This window comes from Xiphophorus couchianus, chromosome 9 (assembly GCF_001444195.1).
Source record: "Xiphophorus couchianus chromosome 9, X_couchianus-1.0, whole genome shotgun sequence".
NCBI classification, from domain to species: domain Eukaryota; kingdom Metazoa; phylum Chordata; class Actinopteri; order Cyprinodontiformes; family Poeciliidae; genus Xiphophorus; species Xiphophorus couchianus.
Genome location: NC_040236.1, coordinates 23,433,492 through 23,454,887, shown reverse-complemented (window position 1 = coordinate 23,454,887; position 21,396 = coordinate 23,433,492). Strand labels below are relative to the sequence as shown.

The window sequence follows — 21,396 nt, the reverse complement described above, 5'->3', positions numbered from 1 at the left end:
CAGGAGAGGAGACGCCATTCAGGTGTTGGAGAGACAAACCTATGCTGGGGAGCAGCTATGTGTTTTAGGGAAATTGTAATCAGCAAAAAAAGCAAACACTTTGAGTAACAAACTCAACATTTGATGAACTTTGAGATGCTGTGAGAGCTTTCGTGGAGCCAGCTGCGCATTGTCACAGAAGGCCAGTGTCTACAAATAAGTGCACACTGCTATATACAAACTGGCTTGATGTGGGGAAAAAAAGTGTTTCCATTGCATTTTTGTGAAATTCACAAAATTTGATATGGCTGAAAAGCCACCTCATCTCGACATGAAAATTTTTTATGCAAACATTTGAGTTTTTTCAAAATTGGCGTGTTTCCATTACACAAACTAATTTTGCACAATTCCAGTTTGTGCAATTTTATGGTCAATGGAAACGTTGCTAATTAAAGTTAAACATCCTTCAGTGGTTCGGAGTTATGCTTTACTTTACATGTACCTTAACTTAATTGTTTCTTTTTTTGACAGAGATTAACGAGTGCTTATCACAGCCTTGTCTCAACGGCGGTTCTTGTCAGAACAAGATTGGGTCCTATAAGTGTGTCTGCAAGGACGGCTTTAGGGGGAAAAGCTGTCAGATTGGTAAGGCTTTCCGTAGATCCATGACATTCACAGAAACACAAAAGAATATTCACACGTATATGGCTCCTACATGTGAATGTATCATTTCCTCTAAGACACAAATGAATGCCTGTCTGAGCCCTGCATGAACAAGGGGACATGTGAGGATCAGCCTGGTTCCTACTTGTGTCGCTGTCCACAAGGCTTCAAAGGCCAGAACTGTGAAATAGGTGCAGTGGCTTTTCAACCACAAATATTGTACATTTAGCCAACGATATAAAAGGACGAATTCTACCGATTTGCAAATATCTGTGTGCAGAGCAAGATGGTTGTGAGTCCAGCCCCTGTCTGAACGGAGGCGTGTGTCGGGGTTACAGACAGTACTACGTGTGTACGTGTAAAGACGGTTTCTTTGGGGAACGCTGCCAGATGTGTAAGTAAACTTTGAAGAGTTTCTGATATTTACCTTGAGATTCTCACATTTATCTCTTAACTCTGTCAGAAACAGTGTTAAAATTGCAAAGGAGTTCTTCCCTTTTGTTTTTAGTCCTGTATTCAATATCTAATTCTGAAATTTAGGTCTTGTGGTTAAAAATAAGATTGCAAGAGTAATTTTTGGGCCTACAATCAGTAAAAAAAAAATTCCAGATTGCACTGCATCAAGAACTGCCATTTATCAATCAAAAATATTGATCCCCAGATATCTTCAAACTGTTTTTTTTAAAGAGATGCTACACCATGGTAAATATGGTTGCTATCCGAACTTTTTTGGTGCCTGCAGCATTTAGTGAATAAAGATGTACAATTTCTCATTTTAAACATTTGTTACATTATGTCCTGTTGTGAATAACATATTGCCTCTTGTGATTTGAACGTCTTTGAGTTTTTATTGTGTTCAAATTTAAAGACCCTATCTGGCATTCGGGTTGAATTTAACGTCCTCTCCTCAACCATCCACACGCCCTAAGGAGCATTCTGGTCAAAGTTTCTCCTGGGTGTTTCACAACCCCAACTAAAATGCAAAGTAGATCAAGCGTTTCCTGCAGCTGCTTCGAAATTGTGGAATAGCTTACCTCTCTGTGTCCACACTGCTCAGGCCAAACTTTGTGGAATGTAGCCATGTTTGCAAGTCCTAGTTATAAATCAAGTGGTTACATTTTGAGTTGTGGGCGAGCAATGTAAGCCTGGCTGATGGCAAAAAGTGAGCACTGCAATAATCAAGGCGATGGGTAATAAAAGCATTTGACTGTCTCTGTATTGCTGATGGACAGAACACCCACTAAGGTCACTGTTGTTTTTAAATGCAATGCGCAAATTAATTTCACACTGTAAATCCAAAAGTGGTTAAGAAGGACAGAAATAAAACCTCCTTGAACTGTTGTGCACGCCAGCATATCTTCGTAATTGTTAGAGTTGGATATAGTGATAGTATGTTTACCGGTAAGTGAGGTACATAAAGTGTGTATTCACACCAGCCCTTTTTAGTCCGCTTTAATCAAACTCTAGTCTGTTTGCCTAGAAAGTTTAGTTCGTTTGGGGTGTGAATACATAATCGAACTCTGACGGGGACCAAAAAAGCGAAATCCGGTCCACCAAAAAGCCTACGTTTCAGTTCAGCTGAAGTGAACGTATCCAATGCATATGCTGCCTCTGGTCAGCAAGCGGACCAGAGACCGCTCCAAAAACAGGAAGAGGACTATAGTGCAGGGCATTCTGGGTAAATACAACCAACACAAACGCAAGAGTGTAATGTTAGAGAAAAGGCTTATAGTATTTTACCAAAATCAAAAATAAATCCTGCAACTGCTACAGTTTGAGGCTACTCCAATTTTGTTTACATTTTGTGAAGAAGGAATTTGCACTCGTCTTCTTTGGAGGTTTCTGTGTCCCTCCCTTACGGTGGCCGACAGGTGCAAATGCGCAGCAAAAGAGAAAACATGCAAACAAACAAAAAACACGCGCATAAATTAAATGCGGCAAGCAAAAAGCGAATAAAATGCAGCAAACAAAAAGAGAGACGCAAACAAAAAAGAAGACACCCCCGAATGAAATGCAGCAAACAAAAAGTGAGACGCAAACAAAAAAGAAAACACCCCCGAATGAAATGCAGCAAACAAAAAGTGAGACGCAAACAAAAAAGAAGACACCCCCGAATGAAATGCAGCAAACAAAAAGTGTTGAAAACGGAAGTGCTCCAGACCACTAGGGGGAGTCAAAGAAAATAGTATTCATTTCTATGGGACCAGATGCAAGATTCAGAGAAAGAAATTTGAAAGAAAGTAAAGGTACGTATAACTATATTTCTTTTCAGAAATATAGTTATACGTACTATATAACTATATTTAGTACGTATAAATACTATACGTACTTATATTATAAAAAGATACGCCGTCTTTTATAATATTATAGAATAACAGAATAATTTATGGGTAGCGTGATAGACTTTGTGTCAGTCATACCGTTCTGGGCTCGGTCTCGATTTTCTTTGACTCCCCCTAGTGGTCTGGAGCACTTCCGTTTTCAACACTTTTTGTTTGCTGCATTTCATTCGGGGGTGTTTTCTTTTTTGTTTGCTGCATTTCATTCGGGGGTGTTTTCTTTTTTGTTTGCTGCATTTCATTCGGGGGTGTCTTCTTTTTTTGTTTGCGTCTCTCTTTTTGTTTGCTGCATTTAATTTGTGCGCGTGTTTTTTTTTGTTTGCATGTTTTCTCTTTTGCTGCGCATTTGCACCTGTCGGCCACCGTACTCCCTTCAGTGGTTCTTGGTGCAGCGCCACCACAGGCGAGGGTGTGAACAGCAGGTTTTCAATTGGTTTGGATCGTTTGACACAGTGCAGCGTGAAAGCAAACCTCACTAGCTGAAGATGAAACAAGTTTTGCAATTTTGGTCACAATCAAACAGAGTCTACTGGTCTATCAGGTGTGAAAATACTCTACAAAAATATTTTTGATACATAGTAGCAAATGGAGTAATCGTGACAAAGCAAAACGGAATATTTTAAGTCCATGTGGTCTTTAATTCCATGAAGTCAATTAATTGTAAAAGCAAAACAGACAAAAACCTGTTCTTTTTGGTTTCTTGCAATTCCATACGTTCCTCGTCTTATTTTTTTTGTGGTTATACACACAACACATATCTATTTCCATTTAATGTTTAGCATTAAACGGGATTAACATAACTTTTAGTTGTTACATGAACTACAGTCTCTTATTGCCACTGTTTGTCTTTGTCACCACCAAGTGGAGGACCCATGTGTGCTGAAACCTTGTGGAACTCGAGGCAGCTGCTGGAGTGACAGGAGAGGAAACTACAACTGTGTCTGCAAAGTGGGCCTCACAGGCAAAGACTGTGAGAAAGGTCAGTAAGGTCAACAATCAGACTGCACTCACAAATTTATAAAGACAACAATGTGGTTACGGAGCATCATAACATATTTGTAACACTTTGAACTTTTTCACATTTTGTCAGCTAAAAACCACAAACTTTGATGTATTTTATTTAGATTTTGTGTGATGAACCAATATGACACGGGGATTTTAGGAATAAAAATCTTATTAAACTTGCGTAATCTGATACCCCTAGTGCAGCCAGTTATCTTCAGAGGTGGCCGAGTTGGTAAACACAGTTCATCTGTTTTTCATTGAATTTCAGCATAAATCCAGCTATTCTATGAAGGATTCAGAGAACATTAGTAAATGATCAAGGTCAACAAGGTGATTAGGTAAAATTTTACTTTTAGCCCCACGCGCAAAAAGGTTTTCTATCTCCAAAGTGTAGATCTAAATCCAATTGAGAATCTGTGGCAAGGCGTGGAAGTCAATCTTCAAATCCATACCAACTGTGTTTGATTCTCTAGATGTGCAAAACTCAAACACAGCTGCACCTGTAATTCCAGTAGTGGGGGCGAATACATATGCATAACCATACTTCTCACATTGTTTATTGTGAAATATTTAAACCACAGATAATATTTCTTCCACTTCACAATTACAGGCTACTTTGTATTGCTCTGTCACATTCAATCCCAACAAAACACACTGACAATTTGGGGTTTTTATATTGCAGAATGTGACAAACAAATTAAATTCATAATTTAGTCAATTAATAAGTTAAATAACTTTACTCTTTGAAGAATATTGAATTAATGAATTACATTTAATTTCCCTTTAGAATCAATAAAGTACTGTATTTTTCAATTTGAAATACTTTTTCAAAGCACCGCAGTGCGTAGAATAAAAATCCACGGTTGCTGCTGTTCCCAGACCTGTTACCCCCATCTGGTCTCCATGTACTGCGCGTGGAGGAGAATGAGGTGGAACTGCGCTGGGATCAGCCAGACCACTCCCACCGAGTGCTCAGCATGTTCGCTGTGACCTACGCCCCCCTGGGCAACAGCACCCCCAAAACGGACTACCTGGACAAGCAGCGCTCCACTCACGTTCTGCAGGACCTGGATCCCGGCATGCTGTACAACATTTCCACCGTCTCCATCAAACTCAAAGCCTACGGCAATGACACGAGCCAACCTGCCACTGCGCTAATTCGCACAAGTGAGCATCTCCTTATGATTTTTTTTTGTTTTGTTTTGTTTTCTTTGTGTGTTTTTTTTAAAAATGTGATCATTTGAGTTTCAACAATCAAACTTTCGGTGCCAGGACCGCAGCGGGTGGAAAAGCTGCAGCTGCTCAATGTGTCGTCCTCGCAGGCCTGGCTGAGCTGGCTGGTCGAGGCTGCTCATCATGCAGCCGTCAGCAGGGTGCATGTCTCTTTAATGCCTGCAGATGGGACCGAACCTCTCACTGTTGCACTCAACTCGAGCGTCACTGAGCACACTTTCAGGTAAGACTTTGCACTAAATATTCCAGTGGCACTGCCGCAGCTCCATTTTCGTCCACTAGATGGAAGTGTTGATTTATTGTACAAGACAGAGAGTCCCTTTTAGCAGGCAGAGGGAGGAACTTTTTCCACAAATGTAAAGTTTCAAACAGCTCTGGACAAAACTAAGGATGAGTAAACGCAACCTGTGTCCCTCCTCGTGTTTCACAGTTCATTACAGGCTGGTCACATGTATACAGTGGATGTTTTGACTCAAAGTGGGATCAGGCCAGATGAATTTCCTTCCACCAGTCACTCAGCAGGACCTCTGCAATTCTGGACAAGTAAGTAGACAGTTTCTCAAACACTACTAGGTTTCAACATTGTTTCAACAATCTTTCCATTCACAAAGATTACCAGCTCAGAGTTGTTGTACAGAAAACAAATTATGTAAGCACTTTGAATCCTTATCTTAGACATCATTCCACCCAGGATCTGGCCAGAGATAAAATGTGTATTCTTAATAGGGATGCCAGTTATCCGTTGAGTTGATTGATTTTATCAGTCGACTAATGATTAATTAATAAAACCTGAACCATTTTCTGAAAAACCTGAGTGTTCTCTTGCATAAAGAGGGCAGGCCCTCTTTTTATGACATCTGCTACATTTTTTAGAATATGCTGAATTTCAAAAAAGATTTCAGCATTTCGTATCCGCTATGTTAAATACTGACTGAATAAATATACAATTGCACTTTTCTTATGGCTTATGGGCATCCATCACATTAATGGTATCATCACATCCTCATTTTTGAAGCACATCAGCACTATTATGATGATACGTAAGCAGCTTGTTGAGTGTTTATATTTCAAAACAAAACCATATAAAGTGCAATTTGTACTGGACTATTTGGACCGTTTTTCTTTTCCATTTTGTGATTTTCCACCATCTTTGTTTCTGTATCAACTGGCTCCGCTGAGGGATGACCAGTGGTGCCCTGAATAGCAGGGCACCACTGGTCATCACGGTGACAACACTAAAAGAAGGTCTAAGTGGTCGTTACTAGTTAATTGATTGGAACTAATTTAATCTAATAAACCATTAATTGACAATTAATCTGAAGTCGATTAATTGTTTGCATCCCTAGTTCTGACTTTTTTGTGAAGACGTCTGTGGAGGACCTTTCCCTTGTGCTATCAGAGATTTATATGAATTACTGAGGCAAAAAACACAAGTCCAAAAACATTCACAATCTGACCATTTAAATGTTTTACCCCCAGGGCCTTATCCCCCACAGAATCTTTCCCTGTCGCATGTGACCCCCAATTCAGCGCTGATCACCTGGAGCCGCCATCCGCGACACGTCCCAGATGGTTTTGTGATCAACGTAACCCGTGGTCTGAATACCAGGAGTCGCTTCCTGCCTAATGGGAAGTTAGGTTCGTACACACTCCGTGAGCTGACACCAGGACATCACTACTACGTCGCTCTCATGTCTGTCAAAAACACGGGACAGGAACAAATCCACAGCATACCGCAGCACTTATCTTTTACCACCTGTGAGTTATCATGCCTACTGCTCTGTCTCTCCACAAATGTTAATACGTTACATTTGAATTACTCTGCTGCTGTTTCCTTCCGCTAACCTAGTGCCAACGCAGGTCAGACCTGGGAGGAGGGAGCGGCCCACGGTAACGGGACTTGGGATCCAGACCGTGCGCATATTTCCCACATCTCACCCTCAAGACCTGGGCGGCAACACGGAAATAAAGAACTCAGAAGAGCTGTTCAGGTATTAGCAGGCGTCTGATTACAGTCCACTCGACCCTAAAACACAAACATCAGCAGCAGGTCCACTGTAAAAGCTAAGCAGTGTTTGTTCCTGTGTTGCAGATACACTGAGCTGGTTGACCGGAGGGGGAAGATAACGGCTAGGTTTTCCCACTTAACGCCAAAAGTGATCCGACATCGTACCAGTAAGTTTAAACGATCGCGTAAACATTTAAGAGATTGAAGAAGTTTTACTTTAAGATGATAGTTCCAGTCTCCTCAGTATGCTTTGTACAATTTATTATGTTAGTCGGTCAATTTTATTTGCATTTCAGCAACAAGGCAGTTCAAAGTGCTTCACACCTTAAAAACATAATTCAGTAACCAATTATGAAACAAGCAATAAACATTACATTTTGTCAGAGGCCATCATCAAAATAATCAAGCAAATATGAATCAAATATGTTGATCAATGTTCCAGTTGTTATGAATCAAGGCTCTAAGCAAGGTGGGGATTTAGCCTTGATTTAGAGGAACTCTAAACTAGAACAACTGGAATTTCTTTTTATTTTAACATTATGAAATTTAGAATTTAATGTTAAAACCACAAACCGGTGGGGTTTTATGTGACGCACCAACACAGGGTATTGCACAATTGTAAAGTGGAAGGAGAAAAATAGTTTTTAATGTTTTTAAAGACAATTGGTTGCACATAAATTTATTCAGGGGTGTCAGATTATAGGTGTGAGGGATGACAAATGAATGTCACACATTTTAGGTTTTTATCTGTAAAAATGTCTGAAAACCATGCTAACTTTTTCTGGCAGCTTTTTTTCTTCCATTAGTTAATTTTCTATGGAGGATTTTGGACTTCTTTTTTTTTCACTTGCTGTAGCATATAGGCTAAACCTTTTTCCAGATGTTATCATTTGCTCTTGAGAATACATTTCCTCTTTAAGATTCTCCTCCACGTCGTCGAATGGCGTTTCGACAAAACATCGTTTCAAGACAAGGAATGTATACAGTCCCTGCCAGTGCCACATCTAAACTCTGTCAGAGTCATCATGGAGTAATTCGTTCATTTCCTCGTTTCGCAAAGATACATGACAGGAAATGTTTCTCTCTTTTTTTTTTTCTTTTTGCCTTGCAGGACCTCCACCTATCAGATTAGAAAAGATGGAAGAAACAACAAACAAACTTAGCCTTGCATTAGAGATGGAGGAAAAAGCTTTGAGAACACAGCCTGGTAGGTATTTCATTGTACACTCTCCCTCTCTCTTTCTCTTTTTTAATTTAAATACTTTAGCAAAAAATAAAGCACAAGATTCCTCTTCTGGTGCACTGGAGTAGAGCTGGAATCTGTCAGCGGACGGTATCAGATGTGAACTAGTGGGCCTGAAACATGAGACTGAAACTGATTCTGCTCTGAGGGTTTTAATGGCAGCTGCTGTCTTTAGAGTCGCCCCAGGACTGCCGCAGTCTGCCCTGCCAGAACGGAGGGACGTGTGTGAACGAAAGGGGCTCCGTCGTGTGCAGCTGTGCAACGGGTTTCAAGGGCAGACAGTGTGAACTGTGTAAGTATGTGTTTGTCTTCTTATACTCCACATACAAACCGTGCGATTCAGACTCTGATCCCAATTGACATTGGTTTTTACGTCTTGTGTTTATTCTCAGTCTTCAGTCATGCACACTGTGAAACTGGTACTTAATTTAAGCTCCTGCTGATTTATTTCCAGGTTTAAGTTCTCACCTACCGTCGGTCGTAGTGAGTCTTATGAACCTGAAATAAAGTGTATCTGTTCTAGTTGGATTTTCAGGCCTTCTAGTTGAGAAAGAAACATTTTCTCTGAAAGAAAACAATCCAGGCCAGGCTAAAATCTCCCAGAATAATTTGGGAGAATGTGTGACACTCTGAAAACAATGGTGGTGGCAGCATCATGGTGTGTGGTAACTTTTCTTCAGACGGAATAGAGGTTTTTGTAATTAAATCCCATTTTTTGAATTTCGGTTTTCATCCCCAAACCTTCAGGTGTCAAAGAGAAATTTTTAAAAGTCAGCATCACAGCGAGTCCAAATCCACATAAGAATGGCTTAATGAGAGGAAAGTTAAAGTTTTGGAACGGCCAGCACAGGCCTCAGAAGTAAATCTGACTTTTGCAGCCAAGTTGTTATACCTTTCAGTTCTATTTTGCCCTCAGATATGTTCATTTATATGTTGATTTATGCAGGAAAACTGTTAAACTGTAGATATATATTTTTAATAGAGCTGGTAGACAGTGGTGTGTACAACTTTAAGCGACACTGTGGTGTCACAATCTAACATATAATTATGCTTCAAAATTAAGCATTTTTCTATACGAACTATAAAACAAATAATTTATTTCTTATTTAATACTTTCCATTGTTCAGCATCTGAAATATTATATTCTAAAGACGTAGTCAGTTTTCATTGGGTAATTTTTAGACCACGAGTCCCAGTTTCCGATCAGTTTTAACAGGAATTTGCCATTTTATATGGTAAACTGATTTGTGAATGCTACAAAAGTCATGAACAACTGTTCATTTCTAACTGATTTTTACCTTTCCGTGTGTAAGAATTACAGAAACTCATTTATTTACATCCAGTAGGATTATCGATTTGGATACATTTTCAGTAGTCAGAGAATTCCCTTTAACCTTTTCGCGTTTTGTCCTGTCACAATCACAAACTTTATTTGTGCAGGGAAGCAGGGATTTCGGGAGAGAATCCCAAAGACAAATCCAGTCCAACCAATTTAATAAGGAAGTAGATGATCTAGTGTGATCAGCTGTAAATACACGCCACAAAACCAAGCATCTTTTTCCTTCCACTCTGCAGTTATTCACTTCTTTTTGTTGATCTAAAACAAAGTGTCACAACAAAATTCATTATTTCTCGTGGTTGCAACGTGACAAAGTGTGAATGTTTAATGGGTGCAAATACTTTTGCACACTGTGTACACTTGTTGTTCAAGCGTCATTAAGAATGTTGAGGCAATGAAAGATTGAAAAAATGTTAAAGCAGTATGACACCTAACAATCAGCAATGACCTCTTATATCGGCTAACTACTATAAAAGATAGTTCCTAAAGATTATAAACCGCTTCCTCTAATTAATGAGACAATTTATTAATAAACCCGCTGAAGAATAATGTTCCAAAACGTACCTTAGGACAAAAGATTTCATCGCTGTTGGGCAAAAAGCCTTTTACATCTCCATTTTCTTGTGAAAATGATCTCTATTGATCTCCGTTTACAACTGTTTGTTGTTAAGACAAACATAGAACATATATGTTCTTTACAACTTCTTGGAGCCAAAAAGGCACAAATGAAAAGTACCGAAAAGTGTAAAAAAAAAAAAAACAGCTGCCGACCAGAAAACGCTCAAGTGAGGGAACGCACTTTCTTAGCCCTTTACTAAAAACCCAGCTCTGCCAAAACAGAGGAGGATTTACGAGTTTGAAGAACACGTTGATGAAGGAGACACTGGACATACCCCTTGGTCCCCTTAAATCTTGCTCTACACTCAAATATCCAGTGTCAGGGTTGTTTAAACATTCCTGTCCTAAAACCCATCCGTCAGCCAGCGAGAAGGGCCCGGTTCCATCCCGCAAGACCCTTCAGCCATCTTGCAGGCTTTATCCCCTCCTGGCAGCTCTTACGGCATTCGTGTGTCCGCTGTGTTTCAGTGTGCCAGCGAGTGCCCCACCCATGCACCCGGCTCTTCTCTGAGACTAAAAGCATACCTGTCTGGGAGGGCGGAGTGTGCCACTATCAGTGAGTCCTGCTACTTTGTCTACTTATGCAGATTCAGGATTATGAGGAATATGGGGGGCTTTTCATTTCCCAGCAGATCCAGTGTATATGAGCTTTTCTTCCTCACAGGTACAAAAGGACATATAAGGTACAGCAGGACGTGTGCTATCAGGAGATTTGTGAGCCAGTGAAAAGTCAAAGTAAGCATAACAAGCTGTCTGCTCACAAGTAAGTCTATAGTCGTCTAACTAAATTGAAACACTTGTATTTTCTTTCCTAACAGCCGGAAGAGCAAGCAGACACCAGTAATAGTGTTTGTTTTTTTTCACAAGAAAAATCAAAGTAGGTTTTAACATCCTTTCTGCATGCCTCAGCAGAACGGCACATTATTTTCAACAAAACAAACTAAGGTTTCTCATTCTTTCCTCTAGAGCAAGCTGGATGCTGATGAAAGTCATCACTGTCATGTGGAGAACCTCCTAGCTACATTTTTGGTGTATATAATCTACTTGAATTGTCTGATTATGGTGATTTTTTTTTTTTTTTGTCCTGAGAACCCGTCAAGACCCACCGTAACCATTTCACAACATTCGCTCATCCGGATACAGAACTTCCATCCTCGAAGTTTCGTTTGCAGGAAAAGGAAGGGATTGACGGACGACTGACCCCCACGTTATTTATGACGTTTGCTGGCAGATACTATTTTCACACTTTTTAAGCAAATTTGGATAAGAGACCTTATATACCTCATTTCCATGCAGAGACACAAGGAGAGGGTTTGATTTGTGCTCCAGCTGCAGGTTTGTCCCTCAGGGAAATAATCACAGAATGCCCAGAGTCCCTACATTTTCCTCATGTGTCCTTATGAAATAATAGAAAATGTACAATACATTGTCACCACAGCCCATGAATTGATCTCCTCTGCCCTGTGTTTTCTATGTAAAATATCTTACTCTGTCTTAGCAGGCATCACTGCTTGCTACTCTGTAAATAGTGTTTATAGATCATTTTGTAGGTGGATATTTTATTAATAAAAATGGTAAAAATGGTTTGAGATGTCTTTGTCCTTTCTGAATGTCCAAAAATAAGTGGCTTTTTTAATTATATCTTTGAATAAAGACCTATATTTTTAAGTCAAGCCACTGAAGATGGTTCATTTTAAGTCTGGTGAACCATTTGTGTGTTTACTTGGCAATATGCTTTGGTTCATTATTCCAATAAAAACATGCAATCGTGACCCATTTTCAGTTTTTTTAGCAGGGGCAAGTAGGTTTTTATCTGAATTGTCTAGTCAGCATATTGATAGCATCTGACCTTTGTGAAAACTTGGTGACACCAGTTTTAGATTTATTTCAAAGAGATTGTTGGCAGTAATTGTGCCATTGGATATTAATCTGTTTCAATAGCCTTTAAAATAAAACGGTTTGACTGGTTTTATACCTTCCTGGTGGTCACCGTCTTCTGTTTTTCTTTTTTGTTTAACCATGCAATGTTTGCAATATGGATGTATTTGTCAGGTTCACTGATATAAGTTGTTTGGCTTTAATAAATCAGACAGTGATTTTACAGCACTTTACCTCTTTTTAATTCCAAAAATGTTTTGCCCGTGTCAGGGGGTACTTGACTAAAAATATATTTTTAAGGGGGTACATCACTGAAAAAAGTTTGAGAACCACTGTTCTACGGTACCCTCAACAAACAAAATATGGAAAGGGTTATTGTCATTTTGGGATAAAATGTGAATTTTGCATTTATTTTCCTTTTTATATGTAGTAGCCTACACAGCCCACCTCCTATTTCAGACTTGCCGTAATTATTATAGGAAATTTGAGTTCTCGCTTATGTGGCTTTAAAGGATCCTATTTTTCTAAAGCACAAGTCGAGGTGAGGTCCTGCGTTCGCACTCTAAAACCTAATCTCTTCATAATTCAGTTAATGCATATATATATATGTACGAGTGTTTAGTGTAAAATACCATAAGTCGAGTATATCTAATGTGATTTACTAAAAAGTATCTACAATAACTACTTAAAAGTTGTCTAAAACGATACTTTTAATCTTACAAATGCGCCTCATTGGAACGCATATTCCAACATTTACAGAATAGTCAGAGCATTTATGGCTCTTCGTTTTAACTCGAACGTACCTGAATCGGACGTGCTTCAGAAATATTTCCCACAGCACCTGAAGGCGGCACTCAGCTCCTGCGGTGGGAGCAGCGAGCTCTCCGCGGCCCCCCTCCTCCCTGCTCCGAGTGAAAACTGAGACAGTGAGGAAAAAGCAACGGGAGGACATACCAAGGAGGGAGAAGGCTTCATGTATTAGCGACTCTACTGCTTTCGGGTACTTTTTTTCACCCTTGTTTCGTTTTTAACCGCACAAATCCATGTGCATCCATGTGGCGACATCCAGCACGTCTCTTGTTCGGCTGGAAAACGTCGTAAATCTGAGCGCGAGCACGGTGAGCTACAGTCTGACCGCCGAGGGTTAGCACAACTGAACTCAAGTTAGCCTCCTCTGGCTAACTTAGCCTGTTTCAGCACGAAAGAAAAGACTTTAAAAAAAACAAAAAACAACAGATTTGTGGCTAAAATAGTTACAGTAATTAGTGACGCTGCGGCGTAGTTTAACTCGTAATGTTTCCTCCACGGATTAACTTCACGGACGGATGAGAAAGAAACTATCGACGGTGGAGGAGGGAACACAACAGCGAGCCAGACGACCACTGCTATGTTGGGGTTGACTGTGAGCGCTGGCAGCCCGTCTGAGAGCCGGGGCTGGCCTCACTCGGTGCCGTGGAGGCTCGGGGGCTTCTTCTTCCTGCTGCTGCTGGAAGGCGCCGGCTGCCTCGCCAGCCACAGCATTCCCTCTGGCGTCCACATCAACAACAACAACCCTCGTGTCAACATTTACATGAGCGTGGAGGAGGTGAAGAAGTTTCTAGGTAAGTAGGCCTTGGTATAAAGTCAGCTGTGAATGTATCCCAGTCTGCCTGTGTTTCTGTTTAAGGTATTCATACTTAGACGTTGGCGCCTCTTATTGGGATGTGATCAGATAAACACAGCAAAAACTGCAGGTAACTAAGGTGAGGGGGAAATGAGAAAAATAACATTTTATTTTGATACCAATGAGTAAAACACATTGCGAGCAATTGCCCAAATAACACAACACATACCATCCACACGGTGAAGCATAGTGATGGCTGTGTCATGCTGTGGGGTTGTTGCTCTTCAGCTGGGTCAGACTTAATAGAGCTAAATACAGAGTAAAGCACAGGACTTGAGAACGTGGGAGAAGTTCACCTTCCAGCACTACAGCCAAAGCTACAATCCCATTTTTCTTTAGATCAAAGCATAATCACGTATTAGCGATTACCCTCTAAAGAAAGTCCTAAATCAAGTTGGGACTCTTGGGCAAGTCTTTTCATCCAGAACGACTGAGCTTCAGCTGGAAGAATCAGCAAAAACTTCAGACTCTATGGCATATAAGCTGGCAGAAAAAAGAACCCTCGAGACTTTCGGCTGTAATTGTTTTATTCAAAATATTGGCTCAGCTTGGCTAAGTACAGAGCTACACTTCTCTGATTATTTGTTAAAACTGTGTACTTGTCCTACCTTCTTCTCAGTTTTGCGCTACCTTGTGGTTTGTTTGACATATAATCGGAATAAAATGCGTTGAATTTGTGCTTGTATGACAATATCTTATTTTCTTATGAAGTCATATGTGATAATAATTAGAAAGAAATGTAATGTAATTACGGTTTAGTCTTTTGCCCGTAGAAATCAGGATTTGCTTCTTAAATACAGGCCTGAAAGGAATGATTATTTCAGTAATTGATTGTTCTGTAGATTATTCTGATGATTAATTGAATAATTATCACATTCTATAGATTGTGGTTTCTGAAAAGATCATTCTAATCTACGTCTGCAACTAAGGATTATTTTAGTAATCGATAATCGGATAGAAAAAATCAACGCAAATTTTTCATTTAACCGCTTAAGCTTATTTTATGCATAAAAATACAAAGAGATAAGGGTCATTTTCAGCCTTTTGTGTAAGTCCAGTCAGTTCAGTGTTTTAATCTGAAATGAAATCATCTTTGTGCACGTTTTTTTATTTATTATTTGTTCCTGCTCTTCTTCTTCAGGCATTTTTGCTGGCTATAAACTCACCCCTATTACCAGACGACTATATGTAGCAGAGTAATTCACACTTCATTAAAAATGTTTTTCAATTTCCACTAAAGAGAAGGAACAAAATGGCTTTGAGGCTTGTTTGATGTTTGCGTAAAAATAGGGGGGAAAAAACCATACACAACACAAACAACATACAACCTCCAAATCCTACACTTTGAAGCCTCAGGAACAAAATAGTTTGTGACGTGGTCGTCTGTTTTAGCACAGCTGTGTACGCTGTTATTCATATCTTTGGTGCAGTGTGTATAATCATCGGCCATATCAGTCATTTCAGCCATCTATGGTTTCAAAAAGACAAAAAGTGCCGAAGCTGTGAATTACTCTGGATGTTTGATTGTTTTTTAAAAAAAATTTTATTTATCTTCTCTGCATGTAATGGCATGAGGTTTTTCTCTTCTTGGAGGCTAAGTCTAAGTATGTGTATGCATTGCTCCTTAGCTGTTGTTATAGGGTTTAAACTGTGTGGGAGTGGCTCCTTACACATTAACACAGAAACTGAAGCAGCGAAATCAGAAGAAGGCTTTCTACTTTTGCCAAAGTTCCGTCAAAAATGAGTTTTGTCATCAACCTATAACCTCGTTAGCATTTGTTCGTGGGTCAACAGCGATACCTTCTTCTATTTAATGAATTTATCAGCAAGTGAAAGTACATGGTGTCAAAAGACTATGGTGTTCCCATAGTCTTGTGACACAATAGTTACAAGACAATAGTCTTGTGTTATTCAGTAATCTGAATAGCAGCAGTTATTCAGAGCTGCTAAGCATCAAACAGAAGGACTGGTTTGCTTGTGACTATATTTAATTTGCTTTGATGCTTCAACTCATTCAACACCAGACTGAACAGCCATTGTGAAAGGGAAATGCGCCATCATCCAGTATTTATGCTTTAACATATTAAGATGTAATAAAAGGAACATCTGATGACTCAAGTCAATACTGCATCAAACTTTGATAGTCCAACTAGGAAAAGACTGAGTAAATCGTGGCCGTTATAAGATGCATGGAGCATACTCTTTCTAAAAATGATACTCTACCTCAGTTCAGGTTTGCAAAGTTACATATGAAACCAACCAACGTCTTAAATTATGTCATTTGAAAATACAGCCAGAAAGTTTGGCTACAGTGAACAGAATATCAGCACAAACATCATTTTATCGATTGATCTGCTAAAAAATTGGCACATTGTGTAGCTTTTTCAGTTAAATGCTTAAGCCTTTTTTTTTACACAATATTAGAGATGCATTAAAAGATGCAAATAAGCCAATAATTCAATTACTTTTATAAATAAGAAGTCAAAAATGTATGTTATTGCCTAAAATGGAATTACATAACATTCCTTTTAGTGAACGCTTGATCATTTGCAGCAAAGGATGCATCTACAGCTAAAAGAAAAATACTGTTTACTAATCTGTTTATTTTTTGGATTAATTAATGCATAGCAAAAGGTGCCTAATTGATTTATTTTTTTTATTTAAAGTGTATATATTTTTTTGTCCAGTTTTGGCTTAATTACTCACCTGAGTGTGTTATTCTATCAGCAAATGTCTATTTTTGAGTCTGTATGCTCCACATAACTGTTAATTGACGACTAAAGTAGTTGGTGGCTGTTTCTGTTATCAATTAATCGCTATTAATTTCAATAATCATTTCAACCCTGCTCAAAACCTCAACAAACTAAGTCAAAATTGATTCTTTTTGGTAAGGTGTAATGTGTGGAGATGGAATTCTATCTGAACAGAAACTTGTTTTATTACTTTTATTAGTTAAATGAAATGTTACAGAAAATATACTGTGCATTATTTAACTAGGATGGAACATTGAAATGACGCAAAATTGAATTTGGCAGGTCAGACTTGAAAGCAAACAAGAAGCCAGTGTCGGCCACGACGACGCCTGATTGGTGCAACTGTAAAACAATTGAGTTTTCCTAAAATATTTCAGACAGTCATCTGAAAACAGTGCACTGATTTCAGGGACTTCAGATTCAGCTCAGGATATTACGTATCTGTTTCTATGGTAACTGATGGAAATCTGACCTGGTCCAAAGCAGCTTGGGGTTCCACTGTAGCGATCAACACCATGAAAGTGATGGAGAAGTGGAAACTCACTGTTAGAATCTAACAGTCTGCAGATACTAAATAAACATGACTACATTGGTTAAAGCACTAATTCAAACCTGTTTTCTTGGTTGTCTGTCACACAATTCAGCAACAAGGCAGTTCAAAGTGCTTTATACCATAAAAACATCATACAGCCACCAATTATCAAACAAGCCACAAACATTACATTTTGTAAAATGCCATCATCAAGTGAATACACATCAAATATATTGATCAGTATTCCAGTATCAACTCTAAACTGATTTTGTTTTTAGCCTTGATTTAAAGGAACTCAGTGTTTCAGCAGTTTTGCAGTTTTCTGGAGGTTTGTTCCAGATTTGTGGTGCATAAAAAACTGAATGCTGCTTCTCCATGTTTGGTTCTGGTTCTGTGGATGGAGAGCAGAACCAGAAGACCTGAGAGGTCTGGAAGGTTGATACAACAACAACAGCAGGTCTATAATGTATTTTGGTGATCAGCATATACAATTTATTAGTTTTCTGTTGCTTAAATCAGAATCATTAGTGTTGGATCTCACTCCTGTTTAACATTGGGTTTCAGCTCTCCTCTCCATTGTAGCTACAGTCCAGAAGAACATTTATGTTTCTCTACATTTTTTTATGTTTTACTGACTGGTGAAACTTTGAGTCAGTTTTACATTTACTCCCTTCCTGCTCATTCATATTTTCTCTGTGCAGAGAGCGAAACACTGAGGCACTTCTCTAAGCATGATGCAGTCTTCGCATAAATTTTCTGCTTTTGGAGCAGATGATAACTTTCCCAAACAGCCCGACTCCCCAGGGTTCGGTAAGGAAAACATCCTACCTCAGCTGAGCCCTGGTCCGGGGCTGACGGACCGGCGGCATCCCTTAATAGCTTTTCCATGTGACTAACGTGTAATGAACCTGAAGCTCGTGTTGGATTCACGTTCTTTTCTACTCTTCATCTCCCACATCAGTTCTTGTCTTAACTCACTCAGACTGTTAGGATTTTAATGGCGCTTCTGAGATTGCACTGACATAGTTTATCGTGATTTTGTTCAAATTTATTTTTGAAGTCAAAGATTGGGGATTTTTTTCCCCCCAGGTTTGGTTTAACTTCTCTCTTCTTTAGAAGTTAAGCCTGCAGCTCAGCCTGTCTCAATAAGTAATGAATCAACTAATCACATGATAAAATAAAATGAGCTCGATAATTTCCATGCTGATGATTAATATGTTTTTTTAAGGGTCATTTTGTTCAAAGAGACATCATGATCCATTGATCTATATGACTTTGTGTTTAATGCTTTGAAATTGGGCCTCTGTCTCTTTAATAAGCTCTTGCTCTTTTTGAAACCCAGCCTTGAGGAAGGCATCACAACTTGGCTCCTCTATTAACTCTTTAACTGTGTTTTTAATCAGGATTGCACTGAGAAGTAGCTGCTGTAATGAGCTCAGCAGTTCCACCAGGTGTTTGCTACTTGCAACTGGCTAGTCTGAAGAAGCTGAGTGGTTGAGTCGCAGGGGAGAGCTGCTCTGTGAGGCGGAAGCCTGGAAACTGCAGGGGAAGCTTTGTCCTCGAAGGTCCAACCAGATGTTTTGGACAGCTGGATGGTTGCAATGGGAGATTAAAGGATTTCTCAAACATGAATGAAATAATCAAAGCAACACTCCATGTATGTTTTTGATGAGAGAATAACATTACAAATGATGTAATCAAAAAGTTGATTTTACATAATACTGCCCCTTTAATGGTGACTAAACAGTGTGTTTAATCATCGGAATGCTGTTTCTTACCATCGTGTGCTGCACCGTGTGCTTCATGCTTGAGCCTTTTGGTTTAGTTCTCAGATTCAGAAATACTCTGAATCAAACTGTCCGCATTTTGAACAGCTCAGGGCATGTCGGGTCCTCTCTCTCTCTCTCTTTCTTTCTCTCTCTCTCTCCCCTCCTCCAGAGGCTGAAAGGCAAAGCCCAGGCTTTGAAAAAGAGGCATGATTGGCAGCAGCATTCATTTCCTTCATGCCACTCTTCAAGAATCCTCTGGCCGATCGGAGGAGCTCCTGCTTTCACATCTTTTGTCTGAGCTGCTCCCGCTTACATGAGGTTCTGTAAAACTGAAACCCTTTTTGTGTGCGTGAGTGTGTGTGTGTGTTGTTGGCATTCTGGATCCCAACCATGTTGTCCTTTCTCCATTTTTCACGTCAAATTATCTTGAAATGTTTCTCCTGTTCAAGTCTAGGCTGTGGAAATACTGTCTAAGCAGTTAAACGAGATACAAGAAACTTATTTTTGTAGCTTTTATTTAATAGACAGTACATTTTATAAGGAAATGCATCTCCTTTTAAACTATAAAAAAACCCAAACAGAGTGTGTTTGTTCTTCAGCGAACACTCCACCGTTTCAAAACGAGAAACCTGTTCCAAAAATACCCGAGCAGGGATGGTGTATTTGAGACGTCGCCTAAAGATACATCCGTGTTGACACAAACGGGCAACAAGAGTTTTTTAAATAATTTTTTTTATAGGAAACCAGTTCATATTTATGTAATGAACTGGGGCGCTCCCTCGAGAAACGTGTGAACACGAATGCGGCCGCTGTAGTGGGACATCGGCGAACTGCGGCACTCAGGCTCTCTTGTTTTATTCCCTTGAGGCGCGTGACGAACAAGAGAAGAAAATTGATGCACGGCCTCTTTGAAGTGACTCAAAGGAAACCACAGAGATTGGGACTGAATGCGTGTGTTTCCTCTGGCAGTAAGATGCTTTTAAATGGGACCCTTTTGGTAGCATCTGGTGCTGCTGTTGCAGGGTTTCTGTAAATACTTAGCATTAGGCTTTGGTCAGAGGGGACTGGACTCGGTTCTGCTTGTTGATTTAGATGGTTGCATCTGGTTTGCCACAAAGCGGTGATGTCCAGACGTTTTCCAATGCAGGCAAGAGATGCCAAGTTGAAAGTATGGGTGGGATGATCGACTGGTATGAGATGCTTATATTGTGGTAGGTTTTGCAGACACATCGTCAGACCCTGCTGTGAACATCGTTGTTACGTGAAAAATGCTAGAATTGTTTACAAAAATAAAAAATTTATTCATTAGATTGTAAAATGTGAACCTAACAAAGTAGTCCATGATATTTGCAGTCGGATGTTGCACCGTTAGTGATGCTGACTGAATCACAGAGATGTTCATGTCAAAGTTTCTAAGATCACCACTTTCTCATCAAATTCATCCTATCTAGGATCCATATAACCCTTCATTGGGATTAGGGTAGAAATGCAACAGTGAGGACATCCGTCTTGTTCCATTGTCATATCAGGATAGTTTTCATGCATTCACTCTCTTCACTCTCTCAAATTTGTATCTTTGGCTTCCTTTCCTCCGGCCTCCTGCTGCTATAGGTTTGTTTGAGCCTCAGGCGGATCGTTTTCTGCCTCCCCAGTTATTGTGGCTTTCTAGAGAAAGGTCAGCCTGATGGAAACCTCCCGAACACTCAGCGACGGAGGCTTTTAGAGGTGGCGTGTCGGCTCTGCGCACAACTAGCTCTTTGTTGTATCTGTCCCGGACCTGACCACCTGACCACTGCCGTCTTTTGTTCTCCCCTTTCAACATCATCCACAGCCTGTCAGGCAGCAGAACATGCAGACCGAAATGCCACAGAAAGCTGCTTTTCCTAGCACTGATTGGTCTCTTGTTGGGTTCTAAAGCCGTCTTTATAAGGCATCCCCGTTTGCTTCACTCCATTTTTTACTCGTGACGAGGTTCGCCACCAGGGTATCAAGTTCAGCTTTTAATTTCTGAACCTGAAAGAGAAATGAGTCATTATTTCTCCCTGCCAACACTTAAAAGAGAAGTTGATGTGCCCTTTAGCAAACTGCTGTGAAGCTGGATAGTGGTTGAAGGCATAAGACTGATTACACTTGGCAGTTTTCAAATATATTGTCTGAAGTTAAACCCAGTACCTAGTTATACTTAGATCTAATGTGGCATGGTTAGTCTGATCAGGATACAAGTAGACCAGTCTAACTATGACAATAAGATCTCTGTTACCCACTTTAATACTGAGAGCTAACAAATCCAACCAAGCCTGATGCAACATAAATTATAGGCCTAAGCTCGAAGTAAACCCGCCATAATTTGAGTGTGACTTCTCCTGTTCTTAGC

General features: G+C 39.7%; 2 protein-coding genes across 7 annotated transcripts in view; both read left to right on the top strand.

The window, feature by feature from the left end:
* The window catches only part of sned1 (sushi, nidogen and EGF-like domains 1), a 38,097-nt gene extending 26,086 nt beyond the window's left edge, over positions 1 to 12,011 (top strand). For 3 of the 5 annotated variants that reach the window (XM_028027226.1, XM_028027224.1, XM_028027223.1), the window contains 15 exons: positions 511 to 624; positions 720 to 833; positions 923 to 1,036; positions 3,844 to 3,960; positions 4,866 to 5,153; positions 5,259 to 5,442; positions 5,650 to 5,762; positions 6,699 to 6,977; positions 7,069 to 7,210; positions 7,312 to 7,394; positions 8,339 to 8,434; positions 8,646 to 8,762; positions 10,896 to 10,983; positions 11,092 to 11,190; positions 11,394 to 12,011. In XM_028027226.1, coding sequence (XP_027883027.1) covers positions 511 to 624; positions 720 to 833; positions 923 to 1,036; positions 3,844 to 3,960; positions 4,866 to 5,153; positions 5,259 to 5,442; positions 5,650 to 5,762; positions 6,699 to 6,977; positions 7,069 to 7,210; positions 7,312 to 7,394; positions 8,339 to 8,434; positions 8,646 to 8,762; positions 10,896 to 10,983; positions 11,092 to 11,190; positions 11,394 to 11,445 — 2,000 coding nt within the window. In that variant the 3' untranslated portion in view covers positions 11,446 to 12,011. Of the gene's footprint in view, positions 1 to 510; positions 625 to 719; positions 834 to 922; positions 1,037 to 3,843; positions 3,961 to 4,865; positions 5,154 to 5,258; positions 5,443 to 5,649; positions 5,763 to 6,698; positions 6,978 to 7,068; positions 7,211 to 7,291; positions 7,395 to 8,338; positions 8,435 to 8,645; positions 8,763 to 10,895; positions 10,984 to 11,091; positions 11,191 to 11,245; positions 11,305 to 11,393 lie in introns of those variants that run through there. The other 2 variants (XM_028027225.1, XM_028027227.1) reach the window with 2 other exon arrangements.
* A 1,156-nt stretch (positions 12,012 to 13,167) lies between these two features.
* Positions 13,168 to 21,396, top strand: part of ryk (receptor like tyrosine kinase) — a 40,020-nt gene continuing 31,791 nt past the window's right edge. Inside the window, exon 1 of one of the 2 annotated variants that reach the window (XM_028028530.1) lies at positions 13,168 to 13,906. In XM_028028530.1, coding sequence (XP_027884331.1) covers positions 13,693 to 13,906 — 214 coding nt within the window. In that variant the 5' untranslated portion in view covers positions 13,168 to 13,692. The remainder of the gene's footprint in view (positions 13,907 to 21,396) is intronic. The other variant, XM_028028528.1, reaches the window with a different exon arrangement.